The sequence below is a fragment of the Labrus mixtus genome, chromosome 5 (assembly GCF_963584025.1).
Source record: "Labrus mixtus chromosome 5, fLabMix1.1, whole genome shotgun sequence".
Taxonomy (NCBI): Eukaryota; Metazoa; Chordata; class Actinopteri; order Labriformes; family Labridae; genus Labrus; species Labrus mixtus.
This window is the reverse complement of record NC_083616.1, coordinates 1,702,248-1,726,911: the sequence shown is the minus strand read 5'-3', so window position 1 is coordinate 1,726,911 and position 24,664 is coordinate 1,702,248. Positions and strand designations below refer to the sequence as shown.

Here is a 24,664-nt window from a genome sequence, read left to right as displayed (position 1 = left end):
GCACACACACACACACACACACACACACACACAGTGCACTGTGGAAATCATGGAGTGATCTTGCCTTCCTGTTGGAGCAGGCCGATGGAGTCTCCGTGAGCTCCCAGCAGCTCTTAGTTTCTCTTCCTGTGTGTGCATGATGTGATGCTCTAAAGTCAAACAGGTGAATCTGTAGGACACCAAAATGTCATCTAAAAAAAGCTGAAGTTGTTTTTTCGTGTCTTCTTGGCTTTTAACCCCTTCATCATTATGAGAAGAGATAGAAAAGATCCAATGTAATATCTGTATCGGGTCTGATATCGACGTAATTTACATATCGGACTGACGGTGCCGATCCACTTCACACATCAAGAAAGATGGATGGGCACTTCTCGTGTCTGTTAAAATCAGATTTTATTTTAATTTTATTTTTTTAAAGATTTTATTTGATGTTAAGGCAGAAAGGGTCAGTATGGCGTCAGACTCTGCTGCTTTGTCCGCCATTTTCTCTTTTTACGTAATTTCCTGCCACCTGAGTCCGCCCCTGCGGTCCAACAGGAAAGTCTCCCACTGTGAGGTGCACACTGTATGTGGAGGTGCATAAAGATATCCGGGGCTGGCTGCCCAGGAGTGTTAAAAGGCTTTAGTGCAGTGATGAAGGGAGATGTAATCAGTGATGGATTCTAAATCAACATGAACAGAATCAGATGGATCTGTACATTAACCTGCACGTGACATCATGACAACATAGACAGTATCTGACTGAATGCTAGCTGTACCTTGTGGTGTCCTGGCTGCATGAGCTGGGGGGGCGGAGGGTTGTGGTGCAGGGGGGGCAGGGGGATTAGGGTGTCTGAAATCCAGCCTGAATAACTGTGGATCATTCCTCTGCTAGCACTGTTATGTCACCATGCTGCTGTCTGCCTGGCATGGGAATGCACACCGGCTGGAGGACCCAGAGCTCTAATTTGATCCCCCCACACAGGGACTCGACATGCGTTACTGTTCACTAAGTTACGACTGAGGATAGTGAGAGACAGAATATGTAAGCTTGATGTATAAAAACATAAAACATGGAGATGAATCGAGTGGGAGTGAAAGAGAGAGAGAGAGTGAGAGAGAGTCCTCTGAGGATTCATTGCAGGGTGACCGTGTCAGGCCTAGCGGCACTGAAGGTGCACAGGGCTATTTTGGGACCTTGGTGGGGGTGTTGGGGTCAGGAGGTCATGTGGAGGTAGATAACAGTACAGGAGTGGTGCAGGGATCTCCTTCATAGCCTACTCTCCCCCGATCACCGTCCATTTCGGTCTTTTTTTCAAGCAGGCACACAAGCACTCTCCGTCTAAAAGCGACGCCCTCTATCCCTCTCTGTTGTCTTCTCTCTCTCTCTCTGTGTCTTTTACTCTGCAGTGCAGGAGCCACGCTGCCCACCAGCACACCTCCATCTCTCACTTTACCTTCAGTGCTGTCTTTCCCCCACCCCCGCCTCTCACTGCTCCCGTACATGAAGGAGAATCAGACAACATTAAGGGGCACAGTCCCTTCCTCTCCTGCTCCTGGGCGTCTGTTAGTGGTTACCGTTGCTATGTTTACCCCTCCTCATCCTGTGTCCCAATAAGGCTCCTCAAAACACCCCTAGTCTCCTCTGTAGAACGAGGCCTCAGGCATCAGAATACCCAACCTGTTCTTCTATTTTCCTCCAATCTCATTCAGTCAGCCGTTGTGACTGCTCATAAACTCCCACACAGCCTTCTCTCTCTCTCTCTCTTGCTCGCCCCTGCAGTAAAGGCCTTGGTCTGCACAGAGAGGGAAACCTTACCGTGTGTAATCAGCTGCTCTCTTTATTAAGTGTCGTTTCTCATTGGTGTTTTTTTTGTTTTTTTATCTCTCCGCAGGTCTACGCACAATGAAATGGAAAAGAACAGGTACGTTGTGGTAGTGTGTATTCACGTGTGTGTATCTGTGATGTCACACACATAAAATGATCACTTTAGTGCTCAGATGAATGAGACTTCCTGATTTGATGAAGTCAAACAACTGACATCATCAAATCAGGAAGTCAAAGGACTCTACTGTATGTCATGGTGAGGATATTAGCACACTGAGCTCAACTGATCCAAAGTGCAGCCTTTACAGAGCTGCTACTGTGACTATTTGGATAGATCTTTAAGATGTACGCACACACGCCTGCACCTTTGGCTTGTCTGGTCCGCCTCGCCTCGGTCTACAGCTTCATTTTTTGCTCTTTTGACAATTTACTGGGGCTGCTGCACAGGGAGCACCAGAGCTTGTTGGGGGGTTCAGTGTCTTGGTCAAGGGCACCTCAGCAGTACCTGACACCTCCCCAGCCACCAGATCAACTGCAGCCACGCGTCTGATGTTTCCTTGGGCAAGACACTTAACCCTAAACCTAGCAGCCTCTACCATCAGTGTGTGAATGTGTAGGTGTGACCTGCAGGGGGGAAAAGAGCTTTGAGGAGTCAGAAGACTAGAAAAGAAATAAAGAAACTCAAGTCTATTTGTCATTTACCAGCTTCCATCCTTTGGTCCACACCAGGACTTGAACTGTCGACACTGAGCTTCTGCCGCCTCCCCAATATTCATCAGCAGAATGTTGAAGACGCTCAGATAACATAACCCATGTTTTAAAACGCACATCGTCACCATCATCCTGAACTAAGAGTGCAGGAGAGCATCAGCAGCTGCATTAAAATATTCAAACGACGGCATAAGAAGCGCCGGTCTTAGGAGACGTCTCCACCAGAATCAGGAGGAAGAGATAAATCAGCTCAAAACAAAAACCATGTTTTTGGTTTATGTCTATGGCCTGAACATAAATCTTTTGCTTTGCGTTGCTCCTGTCAACTGTCAGTGCGTCCACCCTGCCTGTGCTAGCTGATCCACAGCAGCAGCAGCAGCTCAGTGGACGTTCCTGAATAATGTATCACAGCGTGCTCCTGCCTGGGATTTAGTCCTGTGCATGTTGTGGACTGCAGAGACACCTCAAGCCCTGCAGTCGGTCAGAATTACGACCACAGCCCGTCCTATTACACTTGAGAACATACTTAGCCTTTGGCCAGTTTTCTCCCTCCACCAGGCGTTTGATGAGAGAGAGCAATCATAGGCACATAGTAAATTACTCTGTCTGCATGCAACCAGATCCCCCTTCCTCCTGTAAGATTGGCTCGGTTGAAATCTCCATACATTCAAATTCCTATTTTGCACAAACCCCTTCTTCCCCCTCCCCCCTCCCCTCTGCTGCTGCACACAGAAACCAAAGTGTGTGCGTGTGCATCTTTGCATCCAGGAAACACCAGGAAACATCCAGCAGCCTGTCACACCTTTTTTTTTTTACATGTAAAGTTCCTCCAAACTGGTCACCCGAAGTTACTGCAGGGGGGGGTCAGAGGGCGAGGGTGAAGACAGTAGGGGGGGGGGGGGGGATTTACTGCTGGTCAGTCAAAGTGCACCACCATGACCTCATTCTTTTTTTTGTTTGCAGTAGGTGTAGCTTTTGACAGGCGGCTAGAAGAGGAGCGATTAGGTTGCATCTGTTGTTATGCAAGCAGCTCCACTCGGACGTTCACCTTATTTTGGATGTAACATACAAACACTGGAATAAGGGCAGAGAAATGTAGGTTTCTCGCCTGCCGCTGATCACACACACGTTTGAAGCTCCACATACATTTTCTCCCCCTATTGACACAGTGCTCTGCAGCCACACTGAACCAGAATAACCTGTAGCGCTGTGTGTGTTTCCAGCCACGCCCCCGCAGTCACTTCCTCGCCCTCAGACGCCATGTGACCCCGAGCTATTTCATGAGTCTGCTGCTTGTCAGTGTTGTTTGACAAACATTAGCTAGCACTGCTGATCCCTTATTATGTCAGAGCAACACGGGCACGTCCATGTTATGTAATAACAGTGAGCATGCCTTTTGGACCGAGTCAGCTGAGAAACAGCCACTCGTTCTCCACCACTGATTACTGCTCTGAATGGGCGTGCGGGGGAGTCTTTTTTCAGTGTGTGTGTGTGTGTGTGTGTGTGTGTGTGTGTGTGTGTGTGTGTGTGTGTGTGTGTGTGTGTGTGTGTGTGTGTGTGTGTGTGTGTGTGTTTGGAAAAGGCCATGAGGTGAGAATATATTTGTTCTCCCACAGTCCAATCAGTCTCCTCCTCCTGTCCGTGTGTCTGAATAAAGTCTTTGAGGCAGTGACGCTCACATCAGGATCACCTGCAGCAGACACATAAATGAGCAGCTCATCCAGCATGTCCTCAGCTGCCCCAAAAAAAACAAAACACTTCAACACTCCCTCTCAGGACGAGTGTGACGTACACACGCCCACTCGCTGAGGCACACGCACAGGCACACAGACACGTACACACTCCTGCAGCCGGAGGTTTGTGTGTTGTATAACAGCAGGGTCAAGTGATCACAAACACCCCCCAGGACTTCAGCACACTGGCCGCGCTGCCAGCCTAGAGGGTCTGTGAGTTATGGGGGGGCGGGGGGGGGGGTCATCAGATCTGAACACCTTTCACTCAGGCTCTGAGGATTTGATCACATGTCTGTTTTCAGCATATCCATATAGGCTAAATTACATTTCTTATTCAGCCAAACAGCAGATTATTTTGATCACACTGAAGTCACATCACACCGCCCTGCTTCTTTTTTATGACTCCGGTATGAGCATCGTAAACAGACGGACGAAGCCACATGTGCATAAGAAGAACGATCATAGATCTCATGCACACTTATGTCTGATATTTATTTTCCATGTGCGTTCCTCCAGAAGCACTGCTGGTTTCTTATAACTGCAGAACCTTTAAGACACAAGTCTTTAAAAAGCTGCTTGCATATTAAATGCTTTATATGTGATTTTTCACACTTAAATGTAATATAAATCAAGTATATCCTCTGAAAATAACTCTGTGAGTCATGACTGTCTACAATGGGTGTAACACCCGAGTCCCACTGTCTGTGATGTTTTCAGAGTTTTCAGAGTCCTATCTTCAGTTTGTTTACATCGCCTGGACGGCCGGCTGACTCCTCCCCTCACGTATAAAAGTTGTTTAATTGAGGGACTAGCGAAAAGAAGAATAACATACTGTACTCACTGCTTAACTATGTTTCTAGATCACACTCATTTCAGGTAAATTTACATGCAGTGTGAAGATACGAGCATAATAAAGATCGCTAGCATTAGCATGCTAACACAACAATGCAGCGCAAGTTGTTTTGGTTTCATGCTGGTTCATTTGATTGGTCGAGACAGAAAGGGGTCATATGTTTAAAATATGTTTAGTTAATGGTATACTTTTTATTAATTCACGTATTGCACATCAGCTTTTTGCTCCACAGTCACATTCCACTGATCTTCTTCGTAGCATCAACACTGTTTTTCTGCTGTTGGTATAACATTCAGACTTGGTGCCGAGCAGCACCTGAATGCAGCATACGATGCTGTTCATTTGTGTGTGGGTGTTCACATACCTGAGGCCACCCCTCCATACGTCACCGCCCCAGGTTCATCTTACTCAGGCTACTTAACAAAATGTCCGATGTTTGGACGTCGTCTCCACATAGAAACGTCCACCACATAACTCTCTCATTTATTAAAAAAATCCCATAAACAAGCACACACACATTTTGTTTTCACACGCGCACACATGACAGATGGCACACACACCTGCTTAGCTTAAATGAAGGTCTGCGAGCTCGAGATGGCGTCTCATGGTCCTGATCAGCAGGAAGTTCTGAAGCTCAAACGTAGTTCAACAGATTCTCTTTAGAAAACTGCATCCAGAAAGCTGCAGGTAGAAAAGTTAGGAGGAGGAGTTTAATGTCAAACGTCTACTCATAAATCCATGATTCACCTTCCATGTTTGTTTGTTTTTTAGTGTATCTGATGTGAAAGAAGTGATATGAGTTTGACGTTTAGTTCTCTGTGATTCTTCTCCTCCACAGACGGGCAAATCTACGGCTGTGTTTAGAGCGCTTGAAATCCCTCGTTCCCTTAGGACCCGATGCTAACAGGCACACCACGCTCAGCCTGCTGATGAAGGCCAAAGATCATATCAAGGTGTGTGTATACGTGTGTGTGTGTGTGTGTGTGTGTGTGTGTGTGATTTGAACTCACCTTATCTGTGTGAAGAGGTCAAGTTGTTGTGTGCTGTGGTGGATGAGTATGTCAGCATTTGTGTTTGAAGACTAAATATCTGAGATAAGCTACTGGTGGAGAACACACACACACACACACACACACACACACACACACACACACACACACACACACTCTTCTGACGTGTTGTCTCTGTATCTCTGCTCCGCTGTAGAGGTTAGAGGAGGGCGATAGGAGAGCTCAGCACACCTTGGAGCAGCTACAGCGGGAGCACAGACACCTGAGGAGGCGTCTGGAGCAGCTGGGCGTGGAGAGGACCCGCATGGACAGCACCGGCTCCACCCAGTCCGACAAGTCTGACTCTGATCAAGGTTAGTCACACCTCACACGGACGCGCACCAATAATACACACACAATGCTTTAACCATTAACTCGTCCATGAAGAAGTCGCAGCAGGATGACAAAGTGCACAAATGAATCACACAGATGTGTAAAATGGTTTGTTGTTCTCTGTGCTCAAACAGAGGACCTGGACGTGGACGTGGAGGGGACGGACTACCTGCTGGGTGACCTGGAGTGGAGCACCAGCAGTGTGAGCGACTCAGGGGACGAGCGGGGCAGCCTGCGCAGCAGCTGTAGCGATGAAGGCTACTCCAGCGCCAGCCTGCAGCGCCTGCAGGACACTCAGGGGATGGCCAAGCAGCTGGGCTGCAGCCTATAGACAGCACCGGTCACCAAGCCAAACAACAACCTCCTCCCCTCAGCCAGACCTCACCCACGTTGTCTCCCTGTTTCCTGAACCCACCCCACCCCCCCACCCCCACCAGGACTGATCGAGTCCAGCCAGGGTCCTGCAGACTTACTGTCCTCGTTTTGAATTCCATTCAGACTGCAGCTCCTCCAGTGAGACGGCCGCCACATCCAGCACATCATCAGCGGTCGGTCTTTAGGGTGTCACCGCCAATCAATCAAAGGAGGATTTTAAAGACAGCATGTCCCCCCCCCCCCCTCCGTCCCTCCGTCCCTCCATCAGTCCTTCAGAAACACAACTTTCAGCCTTTCAGAGAATGTTACCACACAATCCCTCTGCCTCTTTTTCTATGCCTCAAGAGCCATGGGAAGCACTTATGAGATTTCACCCTTACTGAAAACACACACACATGTACACACACACACACACACACACACACACACACACCTGCATCGCTCCTAGTTGTCCTAGTGAGAAAGAGTCGTCCCAAAGGTGTGACACTGAGGTGATGCAGGGCCTTTTTTCTTGCCCTGCTCACCATGTGCATGATCTTTTGCACTTAAAATAGATTTTTTTTGGTTTTTTTTAAATAATTGCTGTATCTTAATAACTAAAGCCACTCCCCCCTCCCTACAGCTGTGAAGCTGCAAGATGAAGCGTCATCTGCAGAGTTTGATGTCACACTGTCGGGGCCGACAGCAATATATATCCTTTTAGTATTGAGGCTTTTGGCGGGCAGACGTGTAACTAGCCCGTCATTTACCGTCAACACTCGCCATCCAGAGAAAAAAAAAGAAGAGAAAAAAAGTGCAGCATGAGATTGTGTATGGGTTCGGGGGAATATGTGGGAGGGTAAAGTGGGTGGGTTTGATGTTTTCTGCCTCTCTCTGATGACGGTGGCGTTTTTAACTGCATCCTTTTCTCATAGCGTGTGTATGACTGGTTACAACAGGGGTCACTAGCCGGGTTTGGAAACGAGAAACACCAGCCGCCCAAGCCGAATGCCGGTATATTTAGGCAGGTGCTGGTACATTTTTGGTACACTACTTCTTCACTGCCCCGTTCACCAGGTATTAATAGAAAAGAAAAAGGACAGCAGAGCCGAGAGAGGCTGGAGCACATTCCATTATGTAGAGAGGACGGCCAGGTGAGAGCCAGACGAGAGCATTATTTTCTGACTGGATGTTCCTGCCAATTATTTATGAAGGGAGAGTTGAGTCTGAGGCGAGCCGCGTCAGCCTAAAAAAAAAAAAAGAACCAGAAGGCTGTGACTGTTCATCGGGAACAAGTGAGATGTTTTCCCCCTGAAGAGCGGTTTAAAAGTGCGAACCACAGATCGGCCTCCTTTGCCTTGCCTACATAGCTATTTATTGTTTGTGCAGAGATGTACGGCGTGTAATGTAAATAGTTAAAGAAAAGATCTCTATGTCTATCAACAAATGTATTTATTAGATCGACTTGGATATATAGATGAATATAGTATATGGATATATTTATTAGACAAAAGCTTTTTGTTCTTGTGAGGTTTCTTCAGAGTTTTCCCGCGTGTAGTTTGTCCGCACAGCCTCGTCCATCTATCGAGTATTTAGAAACGTCTTTTTGTGCCTCAAGGTTTTTTGGTGTCTGTTTTTGGATGTCGGCACGGCGCTCCGAGAAAACGAAACACTTTCTATGTGATTGATCTTCAATTTTTTTTTTTTTTTGGGGTTGTTTCAAAAGCCGCTCGGCGAATAAAAGGACAAAAAAAAATCTGAATAATTTATGAAAATGTGAATTAAAAAGTATAAAAGTGAGCGGAGGTGGCGGTGGGTGCTGTGAGGCGGGGGCTCTGCCTCTGGCGTCTATCGCTGTGCTGAGGAGCCTAAAACAAACCTTCGGTTCCGATGCGTAACGTCCGGGTGGAGGACTGCAGCTCCTTTTTGAATGTACAGTAGACGTGGTGCAGCGTAGAGCCACAGGACGCTTCCCCGCTCCGTCATCCACCTCCTGCTCACCTCTGCTAAAGCATGAGAAGAAACCAGAAAAATAGTTAAAGGATTGTTTAGTCTTTGAGTGTGGAATGCTGCTTATATTTTTTGTGTCGAACTGAAAACGTTTTTTAAGCGGGGGGAGACTGTTTGGCTGCATAATGGGGGGGGGGGGGGGGGGGGGGGGCTACAGGGGAAATGTATTTAAAGTGAGGTGTGAGAGGGCAGGTGTGTTCACTGAAGCGCCATCTGTCAGTGCGTGTGTGTGTGTGTGTTTACCTCGTCACTGTCTTCAGAGAGACTTTTTTGGGGGGAGGGGGTGGTTGAAAATAAATTGTATGGCTATGTTTCTGTTTTATGAGTTTACTAGTCAATGCAACAAAAAAAAAACACTTAACCTAAGCATTAACGTCTGTCCTCGGGAGTCTCCACTTTTCTCCTTTTTCCACCCATGGTCCTTTGTCTGTCTTCCACCAGTACAGTGTGTGTGTGTGTGTGTGTGTGTGTGTGTGTGTGTGTGTGTGTGTGTGTGTGTGTGTGTGTGTGTGTGTGTGTGTGTGTGTGTGTGTGTGTGTGTGTGTGTGTGTGTGTGTGTGTGTGTGTGTGTGTGTGTGTGTGTGTGTGTGTGTGTGTGTGTGTGTGTGTGTGTGTGTGTGTGTGACTCCCTCCTCCACATGCTGCATTGGCATCTGTGGTGGTGGGGGGCGGTGCATGTGTCAATGATGCAACCATTGCTCCTCATCTCCGTGTCCCCCCCCCCTTCTCCAAAGACCCTGGTGCTCTCAGCATCTGCCTTAAGAAGCAGGTGTGGAAACTCTCAAAGAACAAGACTTCTTCAGACCAGTTGTTTAAGCTACCGGTTTCAGCATCAGGGGGGAAAAGTCCTCTTCATGTGTATATTTTGGGTTTTTATGCACAATGTCTCCCTGCGTCCAAAGCGGCTAGCTTAAAAAAACAGACGCACATGTACAACCTATACGAGAAGGAAAAAGATACATGAGAGTGCGTATGATCTGTTTCAACGAGGGGCCATTCCTTTTTTTTTTTTTTTTTTCATGTGGCGGTCTCAGGCGTGGTGCTCTTCATGCATTTCACAGTTTTAACACACAAACACTCTGTGCACCACAGCTCCATGAACATCCTCGTCGCCTGCCTTTTTTCTCCGCAGGAAGGTCAAAACGTCTGTTTAATAAAGGAGGGCGTTTTTGTGCACTTACTTTTTAAAGAATTGGAGAATTTGGACACCGTCCTCTTGAAAAAATGTTGGCAACAAACCCTTTGAATATGAATTGTGGAGCAGCAATTTGTATTAAGCGTTGATATGAAAAGAATAAAAGATTTGAAACCCTTGTTTACCTTACCTATCACCTCATCTGTGTCTTTATTTACGGACAAAAGCATGAACCGTGCTTAAATCCATGCAACAAATGATTGCTTCAACCCCACCCACCAGCTCCTCACACAATGAGTAATCTTTATGTCGAGGTGGAATCGACAGTAATGAGGAGGGCAGATGAAAGAACAGCGTGGCGGGGGGGCTTCCTGTTTGTGCTTCAGAGTAATCTGCTGGCTGAAATCCCAGGTTTGTGGGATAATAGCCATCTGACTGCTGCTCAATATCCAACACAAACAAAGCGTGGAGAAGATGAAGAGAGAGAGAGGGGGGGGAGGATGAGCTTCTTGAGAAGCATCCCACATCCTTTCTGAGGTTGTTGAGGGGGAGGGGTGCCAAATGAAGGATTTTTCTTTCCACCATGGGGAGCCCTGAAACACCGGTGGGCTCCAATAGCATTTCAATACGACGTATGATCTCAGATTCATATCTCACACGATGATTGACCTTTTTAGGCGCCATTTTTCACCTGCCCAAAATGCTCCATATTGAAATTCAGACACGTGTTCATTGACAGGAAATGAATCTGGTATGATGATTGAATATATTTCTGAAGATGCACTTTCTGAATCCCAACACACACACATGCACAAACAGGACTCTATGGACATGTACTGATGGAGAGATGACAGAGTGAGGGGGCTGCACACAGCGAGCGCTCCTGAGCTGGTGGTGGGGGTCGGTGCCTTGCCCAATACACCTCGGAAGTCCTCGGGAAGTGTACTGGCACCTCTCCAGCTACCAGACCAATTTCCAGATTGCACGTAGAAGTGATCAATACTCCTTCTGTTTACTACCAGATTATAAAAGCTGTGGATTTTTAATCAGTTTTTATCTCTATTTCGTTTTGACTTTTTGTTTGCAGTTTAAAGGCAGGGTTGGTAATTTTACCAAAACTAGCATGATTTTGAAAGTAACATTTCCTCAGTGCTCCATCTGCACCCCCACCCGCACAGGATAAAATTGTCTGAGCTGTAATCACCTGTGTCCTGCATTGTTGTGTTAGCATGCTAATTGTTAGCGCTCTTTAGTTAGCTTGTAGCTTCACATTGCATATAAACTGACACAGAATGAGCGTGATCTAAAAACTCTTACTAACATCTAAATAATCAGTGAGTATGTTCTTCTTCTCTCTAGTTCTTGACTAAAACAGCTTTTATACACAAGGGGAGGAGCCGGCCGTCCCGTCCATGTAAACACAGCTCTGACAACAACACAGCCAGCGGGACTCGAGCTTCTCACTCATTGTAGACAGTCATGACTCAGAGACACATCTACTCAAGATAGACTTGATTTATGATTTATTCATGTGGAACGTCGCACATTCTTCCTTTAAGTTTTAAGTTTTAATTTCAGACTCTTTCATAACCAGCTAAAAACTGCTCACAGAAGCGTTACCTGTCTATCTATTTGCCTAAAGTGTAGGTATAAATAATCCCGTTCATAACCTGCTGCCACTAAAAGACACACCTTAAATTTAATCTGCACATGAAACACGAGACGCCCACCGCAAAGCCAAGCACAACACGCTCCAGCTGAGCGTATTGACATAACCTACCTGTCTGTGTGTGTGTGTGTGTGTGTAAGGAAATGTTATTGACAGAGTTGTGTAAAATAGCGTGTGTGTGTTTTGTTTGTTAGAGTGTGTGTGTCACGGGCCTACTGACCCACCTCTCCTAGTCTTGCTTTTCAGATTAGTCAAATCCAGCAGTTTATCCTTTGACCTTTGCCTCCCAAGACTGCCCCGACCAATCATACACATCCCCATAGAAACACACACACACACACACAAACACACACACACACGCATGCATGCAAATTAAGCTGAGCAGAAACCTAAAGCAGTGAACACACCCCCTCTATGACACGCGAACACACACCGCAGTGACACACTGGAACAACAATGGCGTGTGCCATGGAAACACACAACAACACTGAGCCTTTGGGAACAATTGAGTGTGTACAAGGCAATGCAATCACTTACAGGCCTCACGCAATGGAGGGAGATCACACAGCCCCCCCCGACTCTCTTACCACACTCATGACAGATGCATGAAGGTAGTTGGACAGCAGTAGAAGCTGGATTACATTAAGACATATTTGCAGTCATGTTATGCTACTTTTTTTAATGACATATTTTTATGACAACACAATCCAAACAAAACTGAAATCCCACAACCCAACCCATGGATATACACACCTCCACCCCCCACCCCAGAACACACATAGCAGAAGGCCGTCCCAACCAACGATCCAGAGGAACCTACCAGAGCTCAGGAGCTCCCAGGAAAGAGATAAAGAGAGATAGGAGCTCAAGGTGCCAGTTCCCCCCGCAGTCTCAGCGGCAGAACTCGTAGGTGCTCAAAACACCAGGGGAAAAAAAGGGCCATTATCATTGTGTACATCTCTCTGGATATCACATGACTTTTTTCCATATATGTAAATCACGATAGGACAGATTTTGCATCCTCCTTAGAACCTGGGAACTGAAAGTGATAATGTTATAGATCTGTGATCACATGGAAGGTTTTTGGTTTAGTCTGTTTGTTGTTTTAAAGATAAAAATGAATAAATGACATCAAATCCAACGAGTGTCTAAAGCTTCCTTAAACATGAACCTGCATATAAAGTTTACAGTCATTATCAGAAAATACACACAGAAAAGATCAATGGGGATTCTAGAGTCTGTTGAGGCCTGAAGTAAAAATCACTTTGGGGGTCCTCCAATTGATTTTTGGTGTCTCCTTAGGGAGGCAACATTTGCACATTTTTGGCCATTGCTGTGGGCCCCCCTAATGGGCCCCAAAGCAGTTGCTTACCTTGCCTGTTGACAAGCTGCGCCTCTGGAAAAAGATGGTGTAGTGTTAGCATCTTTTAGCTCATTGTTTTAGTTGTATAGCCTGCAAACCATGCAGAGGCACAATCGGGTACAATCACTTCTATCTGAACCACTTCTCTTGCTGCTTCCATCACTGCAACACCTGTTGACCTGATAACTGCTCTCATATCTGACAAACTGAGGGGCGTCCAAAATGGCCGTGTGTGGGGTGTGTCTTAAAAGCGCCTACCTTCTCTGGTCCAAACAAATCCAGAGCATTCAGGAGCAGAATCTAAAGTTAGAAGGAGGACATTGAGAATACATTGACACTGATTTAAGACATTGAATGAATGCTAATGAAGCTAAATGTTTGCAGGATGTAGAGGTTGGGTTTATAGCTTGTTCTGCTGCCCCCTAGTGGCAGAGAAACAGGAAACAGTGACTTCCTCAAACTCAGTATCAGGTTTATTGCCTGTGAGATTCAGGGATATGTCTAGAGGGAACAAACGATTGATTGTTGTAACCAAAATGATAGACAAAGACACTGAGCTGACTTGAATCTACAGTCGACTTCTGTGTTTGCATATTGATGGTTATCAGTTCCCTCCATGTTTAGGGTCTGATTTTAGAGGGATACATTTTCATGCTTGGCAGAAAATGTTTGTGAACCCCTGTCTTAGCTAATCTAAAGACTGAAACGTTTTCTCACCTGAGGAGCTGCTTGTCAACAGACGAGGCAGGAAACTGCTTTGGGACCCCAGGCCAATAAGGGGACCCCAAACCAGAGCAGTGGCTTGTTTGCAATGACAGTAGGAGGCTTCCCTAAAGGGGCCCCATCTGACAGCACTCACTATCGATGAACCACTAGGTGTCACATGGCATTATATAAGATTTTGAAGTCACAAAAGGAAAATAAAAAGCAAAGAAGAGGAGCTCCCAAAACCTTCAGCGAGGTGATTTGGCACTACTACCACCTGACGCCCCACCACCATTGGACTGTGTCGTCCCTCAACCACCGCCTTAAGGCGAGGAAGGTCAAATGGGTCAAAACCTTTCAAATAATTCTGTAACCTGTTGCATATTTAATATTTTATAAGTCAAAATTAAAGGTGGAGGAGTGTCGATCTGGAAACAGATTTAGTAGTATGTGACATATATCATGTTACATATGTTCATGACCATGAAAGCATTTATCTGACCTTCACTGGATCTCATCTAATGATTAGAAATCCAGCAGCAGGCGGATCCAGTTTGTCTCTGTATCTGATTGAAATGTCTGAGTGACAACAGCCTCACACGATCGTCCTCCATCACAGCTGACAGCTCGCATCAACAGAGATGTGAGAGAGTGTGTTTGCTCTGTTTGTGTGTGTACGCTAACAGATGGAGCAGATCGTCCACATGCTGGATTGAAGGGTCCCAGGGGGGCCGGAGTGAAGAGTGCAACATCAGACGAGATCAGTGCATCCAAGATAGAACAAAAAGCGAGCGAAGCTGAGTGGCCTGTTCGTGACACGTAGTAAAGCTCTTCACAGAGAGCCTCGCTCGGTGCTGTGAGTAACACCTGGCATATCAAAGTACCAAAGGGAGACGAGCCTCAGAGGAGCAGAGAGGCTGCGTGAGAGGCTTCTGCAGCACGGCCCTCCATGAAGATGTGGGAATTTCTGAGGTACTGTGTGCAGAAAAGAACACCATTCAAGATGTGTCTTTATAACAGAGCTGACAGAGCATGTAGTAAAATAACTCTGCAAAACATTTGTGACCAGTCAGTGAGATGTGTAGTGAGTGAAATGATAAAGTGATCTTACGATATGATCAGACATTAAGGAAACATGCTAAGTTGAAGTGCTGTCTTCTCTGACAACAATGCAGCAGCCAGTATGTCCTCCTTCTAACTTTAGATTCTGGTCCTGAATGCTCTGGATTTGTTTGGACCAGAGAAGGTAGGCGCTTTTAAGACACCCCCCTACACGGCCGTTTTGGACGCCCCTCAGTTTACCAGATATGAGACCAGCAGCACAGGTATTTTACTGCATGTGTGTCAGAGACAGTGTACTAATTACTCATCTTTTCTCATATGCACTATAGGTAAGAAGGATACCCTCCCTAATTTGTCTGTACTCTCAGATATGTACTTGTGTGTCCAGGCCTCTTTAACCCCCTCTGAGAGGGTTTTCTCGTGTGCTGGGCATGCTATAAGTCAGGAAAGATGCCGCATACTGACAGAAAAAGCCAATATGGTGATATTCCTCCAGAAAAACTGTCGAGACCGCTGTAAAGTGTCCTCACCTGTCACAAAAGCTTCTTTAAACATGCAATACTCTATTTCATTTTATATTTGTATCTATTTTAATATTTAGGGTGTTGTATTGTTCAGTTCAGGTCATTAGGACTCTTTAAAATGGAGATTAGATTAAATTGGTAGTAATCTCCATATTAATCTCCAGTATTATTATATTGTTAGATACAGTATTGTTTGATTTGATATTATGTAAATGTGAATTTTATTTGATATTGGTTTATTTATTATTACCATATGTTACTTGTATTTATATTGTTTAAAGATTTATGTTAATATTGTGTTCAATTTGGCCCTGGAAATAAAAGGGTATTGTTTTTTTTCCAAAGTGTGTGCGTTTTAATTTTTTTAAGTACTGGTTCAAGAACCGTTTAAGCACCGGAACCGTTTAAAAAGTACCGAATAGGCACCGGTATCGAATAAAACCCAACCGATACCCAACCCTAGTTATCAGGTCAAACCAACAGGTGTTGCAGCGATGGAAGCAGCAAGAGAAGTGGTTCAGATAGAAGTGATTGTACCCGACCTAAAAAGCCTCTGCATGTTTCTAATAAGCTCCACGAGCAGAAACGTGCTCAAACTAGGATCAATATTGGAGATGCTTTTGAAAAATGGAGAGAGGTTAGAACACAGAAAGGTTTACAGACCCATACAGAGCTGGATAAACACTGAAGCTTCAGTGTCCACCACATGGTGACCTGCGTGAGCATCGACTCTAGAGAGGAGGGAGGGGGGGAGACATCTCTCTACAATGTTTAGAATTTAGACTGCAGTACCTATTTTAACCACTAGGTGTCAGAGTTACATACTGCTCCTTTAATATAGTCTACATGGTACCTACCTCGAGGTTTACGAGTCTATCGAATGAAACCACAGTGAGAGTGTGTGGCTTTGAGTGGTTTGAACAGGAGAAGAATGAGAGTTGTTAGAGTAGCTGCTGACAGGTCACTCACTGTGTTTCAATCCCAGGAGAGCGTAAACAAACTGTATTCCGTCCCTCGCCCTCTGTAGTTTGTTTCACAGCATGTAGAGTAACACACTTTGCATGTCTTCAACTTCCTGCCAACAGATGCTATTTATAGCACTTTAAAAAAATACCATGTGGAGGATATTGTTCCTGCAGAGAGTTGGAAAGAATCCACTCTTATTAAGCTTAAGTTAGCAACCTATTAGCTTAGCATAAAGACTAGATAGTGGGGATACAAAAGAGCAGTTCAGCGCGCTTTACACCATCGATCATGACATTAAATCTGCTCCTTTTTAGCATCAAATATGTCATTCATATTCAATGTCCATTCGTGAGTCCTCTCACCTCGACTGACCCCAGAAATCTCAGACTCCTAACCCGCTAAAAACTGTTCACAGCAGCTTCATCTGAGGTTTGTTTGTTTTTGTTGTTTAGATGTATGCTAACCCGTTGACTCAAACACCAGAATCAGAAGTAAAGACATTTTAATCCATCTCACCTCGTGTTCTCTCCTCTCTCTCTCCGCTGTAGTCCTTGTAAGTTCACGACCAAAAGCGCCTTAAAGACAAATCTTTGATCCCCTTCTTCTCATTAATAAAGCCGCGTCCTCCTTTCTTTTTCTAACTCTTATTCTCATTTGTTCCTTTTAATGTTTGCAGGCAGCATCTGAGTTTAAGCTCCTTCTGTATTCTCTCTGCTGACATGTAGTTCACACTGACCTCAGCTTTAGTGATAATTGAATCCTGTGGTTCTTTAACTTTTTACAATGAGTAACCACCACAGAAAATATTCAGCTCACCACGTACCACCATTATGACCAGCATTGAAATACAGTCACAGCGTAGGGCTATTTACCTACATATACAGATAACACAGGCAACATTTTATTGTTGATATGCACATTATTTAATATCGACCACACACCGCGCACTGCGGCCTGGACTCATCCTCTGTGCCACTCCAAGAATCCAGACTAGATGTGACTTGTAGGTACATACTTGTAGGTATTTATTTTGCAGCCTTTTCAGATGTAATATGTGTTGAATATATGCTAATCAGTAGCTAACGCAATAACTTCATTGCATTGTTTATGTATATGCCAAGTCTGGAAACTGCAGCTAAATGCTTACCGAAGCAAACACTGTGTGCTGCAGAATACCATGATAACTAACAACAAGAACATAGCAACAGTAACACACACCTTATGTTTGTATCAAGTCTTTTTATCAGAAAAACTCTCTCTGTTACTGTGTTGAAAAATACGTTAGCCTCTTCCAATTTCACTGACTGGAGCTACCAGCATATTTCCCTAATCCAAAAATATATATCTTACTCGTGGCTTCACCAAGTTTGGCTTGATTACAATATGATTATTGGCCACAAATGTGTTCTGTTCAATACATTTTGTGTTTAAATTAGTACTGTACGTTGTTTATTGCAGCGACTCACCTTGTTCTGCATTGTATATCACCTCCTTGATGTGATTAAAAATTCAATGAGCAATTGTAAGTATCAATGACATCATAGACTTACTTACTTTGCTCAGGTGATAATCACGTGTTTGTTGGATCAATATCTCATGCAATAATGTCCTCTGTCATTATTTTCCTTCTTATTGAACACTATTTCATTTTTAATCAGTATCTTCTTTCATCAGGAGAATGAATCCGCTGCCTGTGATAATATGAGATGGAACCTTGGTACACTCGTTGGGATAATGGAGCTTGTTGTCTGTGTAATCTGCTGTGATGTACTCTGAAAAAAGAGACAGAAAAATAACAAATTTAGCATGGCAATCTAACATGATTCAGAAATGCACTGACAATAGATAAATATTTAGACCACACATCTTTCAATACAAAGTGCCTGCTGCACACATCTTTACGTTTCTTGTGTTATTGAATAGCCTATATATAAATATATGGGTTAACCCGTTCTTTTGCAGTCAGTGCTTTGATTAAACAACACCACTTGAACACTGGCCGAGCTGTTTAGAGCAGTTATCAGTACTTTAGCAATGGTCTGGCTTACTACATAAATAAAAAATCATCACGTAACAAAGCAGTTTTACACAGAGGTGGATGAGAGAGTAGAAAGAGGATAACAACAGCTGTGTTAGCCGGGAAGTTAGCAGAGTCTTATAAAGCTCAGATACTGTAACAAAGTGGATTTTACATTCATTAGACCATCTCGAACCACGGTCATAAACCCGGACTTCATCACCGGTCAAGCTTCTCACACCAATAAACAAATGCAAAGTAACAAAACCTAGAGAGAGGCTAACCACAACAATGTCAGCCGTTTGCAGAGTCCTATAATGCTCTGAGACTGTAAAAAGGCCTGCTTCATGGGGGGTCTAACTTAGGTCCCGTCCAATGAGAAGAGAGAGGTTCCGGCCCCCCCCCCCTTCTTCACACGTAGGTGTGAAGTATTGCAGGGGATTCTGGGAGTAAGAGTCCTTTAGGTCTCTTTGTGATTTCAGTGAATAACTCAAATGAGGCTTCTCACAGAGATGCAGGCCCAAGTCCATTGTTTGCCTGTCTTAAGCCTGCGTGGCCCAACAGGACAATAAATAAATAGAGTAGTTAAGAGACAGATGGAAACAGAAGCAACACAGTCAGTTGTTTAAAAAGGTGATGGCAGCAGGAACAAATGAGTTTCTCAACAACAACTCCCAGAATGCACAGCACCGCAGGCCACTCCCACTAAGATGCTCTATTTACAGACATATTTACTTCAACACATACGGCCGTTTCCTCAACTGATTCTGAGATTTCTTCCAGAAGGAATTCAAATCTTGTAAATTCCTGGCAGCAAACAGACTCTATGTGTGTGTCCATAGGCAAACAGTGAGAGCAGTCTCCTTTTTTTCTCCATTTTTCCTGGGACTCGTGGAGGCCAGACAAGTCTGGAAGACTGGAAACCACTCGCCCTTTCCTTTCTCCACTGCCCAGCACCTCAGAGTCTCTGTCTCCGCCCAGTCCTCAGCCTAGGCTTCAGCATCCCTGTGCCTCAGAGCCAGAGCCTCCCTGTGTTCCAGCAGAGCGCCGTCTGCCCCCTGTTCCTGTTCCAGCAGAGTGCTGTCTGCCCCCTGTTCCTGTTCCAGCAGAGTGCTGTCTGCCCCCTGTTCCTGTTCCGGCAGAGCGCCGTCTGCCCCCTGTTCCTGTTCCGGCAGAACGCCGTCTGCCCCCTGTTCCTGTTCCAGCAGAACGCCGTCTGCCCCCTGTTCCTGTTCCGGCAGAACGCCGTCTGCCCCCTGTTCCTGTTCCAGCAGAACGCCGTCTGCCCCCTGTTCCTGTTCCAGCAGAGCGCCGTCTGCCCCCTGTTCCTGTGCCTGATGAGAGACTCCAGGCCCCTGTTTCTGAGTGGGATGTTCATCCTGGGTCTCCATCAGCGGTCCATCTGACTCCTGGTTCCCCCTCGGTGGTCCGGTCGACTCCTTGTTCCCCCTCGGCGGTCCTGCAGCCTCCTGTGTCTCCATGGGAGAATCTGCAGACTCCTGTGTCTCCGTCTGAGGCCCTGCTGAATCCGCCGCCCTCGTCGGAGATCTTGCTCCTGACTCCTGCACCCTCAGCGAAGGTCCTGCTGACTCCGCCTACTCCTGTGTTTCCTTGGGAGGCCCGGCCTGTCACTGGTCCCGTGTCGACGTCTGTTCTGCCTCCCGGCCACCCTCCTGATCTGCTCTCAGTGTTCGGTCGGCCGCCCACCAGTACTGTTCCCTACGAATCGTTGCAATCAATAAGAAAAGTTTTATTTTACAAAAACAGAAACTGAATTTAATGAACAGGGTGGGGGTGAGGATTGGACAAAGTGGTTGTGCCAAATAAATAAACTCAACGAAACAAAAATGGACCCAACTAGTCTCTAATCTCATGAAAAAGAAATCCGAACACAAACCTAACTTCCTTCTTTAAAAATATTCAAAGAGAAAACTACATAGGTGGCACAAACCAGACTTACCTAGTGTTTCTAACAAAGTCAACTATGTATGTGTATCAAATGTAGGGGAACCCCAATTTACCCTGTCCAACCTCACCACAAAGCTTTCAACACAATGATCCACAGCAAGACTGACAGAGAGCTCCCACTGCAGAGCTGGTGTGTTCTTATATGGAGCCTCTCAGCTGCTGATCATACAGTGGCTGGGTGAAGCAGGTGATGTTCATTAGGTGATTACCTACAGGGGAACAAATCAAAAAGGGAGTGAGGTCTCAGGCTGCCGGCCATGTAACAATAGCATAATGATTGAACAAGTTAATATACAAATATCAAAAATAAACATGAGAATGGGGACTGCCAGTGTCCATAAACATGCTTGACATTACTATGGCCTCCACACAAGGAGAAGAGGTGTGTTATATTATCAGTGACCAAGTGTGTGCCATTACTTATCTGAATCACTTTAGACAGTTCGGCTGCAGAGAAACATCAGACATTGGTGCTGGGACTTCATTCAGGTGAGATCTGGTAACTTTAAAATGTCAGTGTTGTGGTCTTATTACAAATACAATTGAAAAGAAATGGAAGTGCAAACAGTCCTGAGAATAAATATGAACCTGATGATATATTTTTATTTGTTTGGTGGGGGTGGTTACTCTGTTATTTCTTAAAATCACAAGTATGTGTCTGAGTAAAAAAAAGACCAAAAAATGTGTTTGAAATAAATCTCTTAAAAGTTATTTGCAAATAAACTCTGAGTTTATTAACTACGACGGAGGATTAGGGCCACGTAAAAAATGTAAGATTTCTAGATTAAACTCTTAAATTTACGAGATTAAAGTCGTAAATGAATGGGTTCGAGACCAGCCTGTGCGAAAATTATGAAAGTAGAACTCTTAAAGTCTTTTCATCTTCAGACACAACATCCTCAGTCAGTGTGGTTCTTTCTTCAGTTTCTTCAGTATCTTTTCAGGGTCCTGATATTTTAAAGACAATGTGAAGATGATGATGTGCCAAAAGCATGTGTAGTTTCATATCTGCATAAATAAACAACACAACTATTTGTGTCTGTTATCTGTCTGCCTTGTTAAAGTGTCTCATGTGCAGAGACAGTTTGTGTCCTGTTCATCATTTTACAGATAAACAAGTTCTTACAAGTTGAAGTGAAAACTTGAACTGTTTTTTACCGACTACACAAGGAAGTAGACTATTTCATTATTAATGAAATCTTTACTAAAGTGTAACAAGATGCTCCATGTTTGTCATTTGAGAACAGGCTGCTGCTGCTCTTCTGATATAGACTAAATAAAGACTTTATTCTTTTATTCTTTAAAGGCTTTAAGGGTTCTCCTTTCATCAGTTTCACACAGGCTGGTCTCAAACTCGTAATTTTTTCTTTTTTTAACGTGGCCCTAATCCTCTGTCGTATATTAACAGATTCAAATGATTAATATTTTTTTCTCTTAATATAATCACACATTGTTTCCTTTCCTTCAAACCCACTGAGATGTATTTCTAGAAATGTTTTAATTTTCCAGGAAATGAGGTGAAACAGCTGAGGTGTGAAGAAGAGTTTTGTGGTTATCTTTGAAACTCTCCCTGCGAGTTAGAGTTAAATGATCTAATGACATCGATGAATCAGATGCAGAATCAGGGCAGCGGAGGATTATTCAAGACCCTTTTATTTACTTTAATTAACAGACTGTGATATTTGATATGTCTGAAAAAACAGTTGAGAGACGCTATGTTTGATTGGCTATGGTTGTTGCTTAACTGAAGGTAACACTGTGTTTGGCTGAAATTCAAAATATAAACATTAAAACATTTCATCAACTGAGAAAATCTGAAATAATGAACAAAAAAACTACATTTTTTGACTTTGACTCAGTGTTATTTAACTTGTATTTGACTTGAGGAAATCAAAGATCTGGTGCTTTCCTGAGGTTCGATTCATATCTGTGAAAATGATCTTGACTCAAGTAAAGTCTCCATGATGAAAGCCCCATGTTAAACGTATTCAGCAGTACTGACCAATGAATCATCCTCTTATCTGCTGCCCCTCCATATGGATCAGGCTCAGGGGCAAGGATTCAGTTGAATTGGGTGTGTCATAAAGACTTGTACAATTAATTTAGAAATGATTTAATAGATAATTGTTAGTACATAGTGTTATGGAGAAAAATGGAGATTAGTTTTGCAGTTGCTCTTAAACTTAATTATTGAGCCCACGTTTTTTAAAGAAAAAAATATCAAGGAAATGGAAACATTGTATAAATATTTGTGTTCCTTTTCCTTAAACGATATCAATTGATCAACTTCTTCTGTTCTGTGGGATTACTCATTAGCTACTGTGTGCAGCAACCATAAAATACAGTACAAACATTCATGCTGGGCAGAGGCTGAATCTAAAAACTTTTGTGATCCCATGTTTTTTAAATTTAGCCTCATCATCAGGTCAATTGTCCAATTTGGTTTATGACTGACAACCAGTGAAACTAATGCTATTATTATAAGCTCCAGCTGTTCTTTGTATTTAATGCTACTACAAGAATAAAGCAGATTTTTGTCTGCTTACATGCTAAAATGAACTGGCCTAATAGCAAACAGTAGGCTAACCTTCATCACAATCTTTTTTATAGCACATGAAGATCACATTAGTGTTGTTTGTCATTTAAAGATTATTTTGGGGATTTTCATGCCTTTATCTTTTAGAGATTGGACAGAGTCAGAAATCAGGGAGAGAGAGAGTGGGGAACGACATGATGGGAAGCAGCCGCAGGTCGGATTCGAACCCGTGCTGCCCGCCTGGAGGACAACAGCCTCTGTTCATTGGACACACGCACTAACCATTTTACTACATGCACCTCCGGATTTTGAACTTTATTATAATTGAATGTTGTCACCAGAAAAGAGATTTTAAAAAAGTATAGCTGCATGTCTGCAGATATACCAGTGTGTCAACTACGATGAGAGATGGATGAAAAATACATATATGTTTCTTACTGCAACAGCTGGGCAGAAGAAGGATGAGAACATGTTTACAACTGATTGTCTTGCTCATTTACACGCTGCTGTTCCTGCCCAGCATGATCTTCGCTCTTCTCAGGAACATGAACATATTTGACCACACTCTGGATGTCTTATCTGACATGTTTTTTAAGCTGAGTCCTCTTGCAGACTTAATTCTGTATGTTTTCTTGAGAAAAGAGTCCATTGGCAAGCTTTATACCACTGTGAACTGGTGCAGAGTTGCCAACGCTGACACCAACATATAGACAGTATGAATGTGGACAACATTTTGACATTGAGCTCCATGGAGGAAGAGAGAATGAGGAGAAAACAGCCCAAAATGTTCTCTCAGTTTAGAACAAATGTATTTCTTACAAAACTGTATTTCTTTAGCTATGTTGTTCTTCTTGACAGTTTCTACTCTTCTTAACTTTCTAATCTTCTGATCAATAAAAGCTTTACTTGTGCAGTTCAAGTGGTTGGCATGTCAGCTTTTAGGATGTGAGAGAAGGTCCTATTTATTGTAAATGTGACAAAATGAAATATTATATCACAGTCTCGCTCATTACATTTTAATAATACTATGACATTCAATAAATAAAAATCTGTTTCAAGACAAAAACAGGAAGTTATTGACTTATTAAAGGGCCCATATTATGCCCTTTTTGGGGTTTGTATATTTAATCTATGTATCTACTAAAGTTTGTTCACAATAGCTAAAGTTATAAAAAAGTGTCTGTTTTCATGAACTGCTGCTCCATGCACCGGCTCTCTTCTGACTCTCTCTCTAAGGCTCTGAAGTGCCCACGTGCTTTGCACTGAAAGCCTTTTTGTGTGTTTTTGACCTTTTTTACACACAGGATAGATTTATTTCAGAGGCTCTGTTTCCATTAATCATCACACTTGTTCCTCCATTTGCAAAACGCCACAAACCCTGACAACCCTGCTTTCTGTCTCTGCTGCTGTAACAGCGCCCCCTGCCTGATAATGGATGCACCGCAGTGTGTCCTCTGAAACAGACCAGCTGCACAAACTGGACGCAAAAGGCATTGAAGGGGCTGCTGAGGGATACAAACAAAGGTCTAGTTCGTCATTTCAATCATAATATAAAAGTTGAGTATCAGTGCAAACTGAAGCTGTGACCTGAGAGTCAGCTCAGGGTGCAGTTTTATATAACTTGTGTTTACATTGTCTGACTGAATACAGATTGAACATTAACTGTAATGGGGATGTGATGTTTTCAGAAGAATAAGATGAAAACATTTGGGGTGTGTCCTGTTACTGGTTTGTCTGGGACGCTGACGCTGAGCCAGAGACATAACAGTCGAGTCATTTCTTTTCCTGCTGAGTCACTGGCTTCCTCCCTCTTTAAAAAAAAGAGGAACTTTTTGCACCACAGATGGTCAAAATGGTCAGTTTGGTCAG

The 24,664-nt window shown here is 44.0% G+C and overlaps 1 protein-coding gene and 1 long non-coding RNA gene across 3 annotated transcripts in view; one reads left to right on the top strand and one right to left on the bottom strand.

The window, feature by feature from the left end:
- The window catches only part of mxd1 (MAX dimerization protein 1), a 68,065-nt gene that overhangs the window by 4,627 nt on the left and 38,774 nt on the right, over nt 1–24,664 (top strand). The window contains exons 3-6 of one of the 2 annotated variants that reach the window (XR_009673064.1): nt 1,875–1,904; nt 5,943–6,057; nt 6,311–6,467; nt 6,621–9,451. Coding sequence is in view for 1 of the 2 variants with exons in the window: in XM_061037274.1 (XP_060893257.1) it covers nt 1,875–1,904; nt 5,943–6,057; nt 6,311–6,467; nt 6,621–6,817 (499 nt within the window). In the remaining variant the exon portion in view is untranslated. Of the gene's footprint in view, nt 1–1,874; nt 1,905–5,942; nt 6,058–6,310; nt 6,468–6,620; nt 10,175–24,664 lie in introns of those variants that run through there. The other variant, XM_061037274.1, reaches the window with a different exon arrangement.
- On the bottom strand, nt 5,572–6,376 carry LOC132973728 (uncharacterized). Its single transcript, XR_009673067.1, has 2 exons — nt 6,115–6,376; nt 5,572–5,785 (listed from the first exon to the last, which is right to left on the bottom strand). It is a non-coding gene; the product is annotated as an uncharacterized LOC132973728 (long non-coding RNA).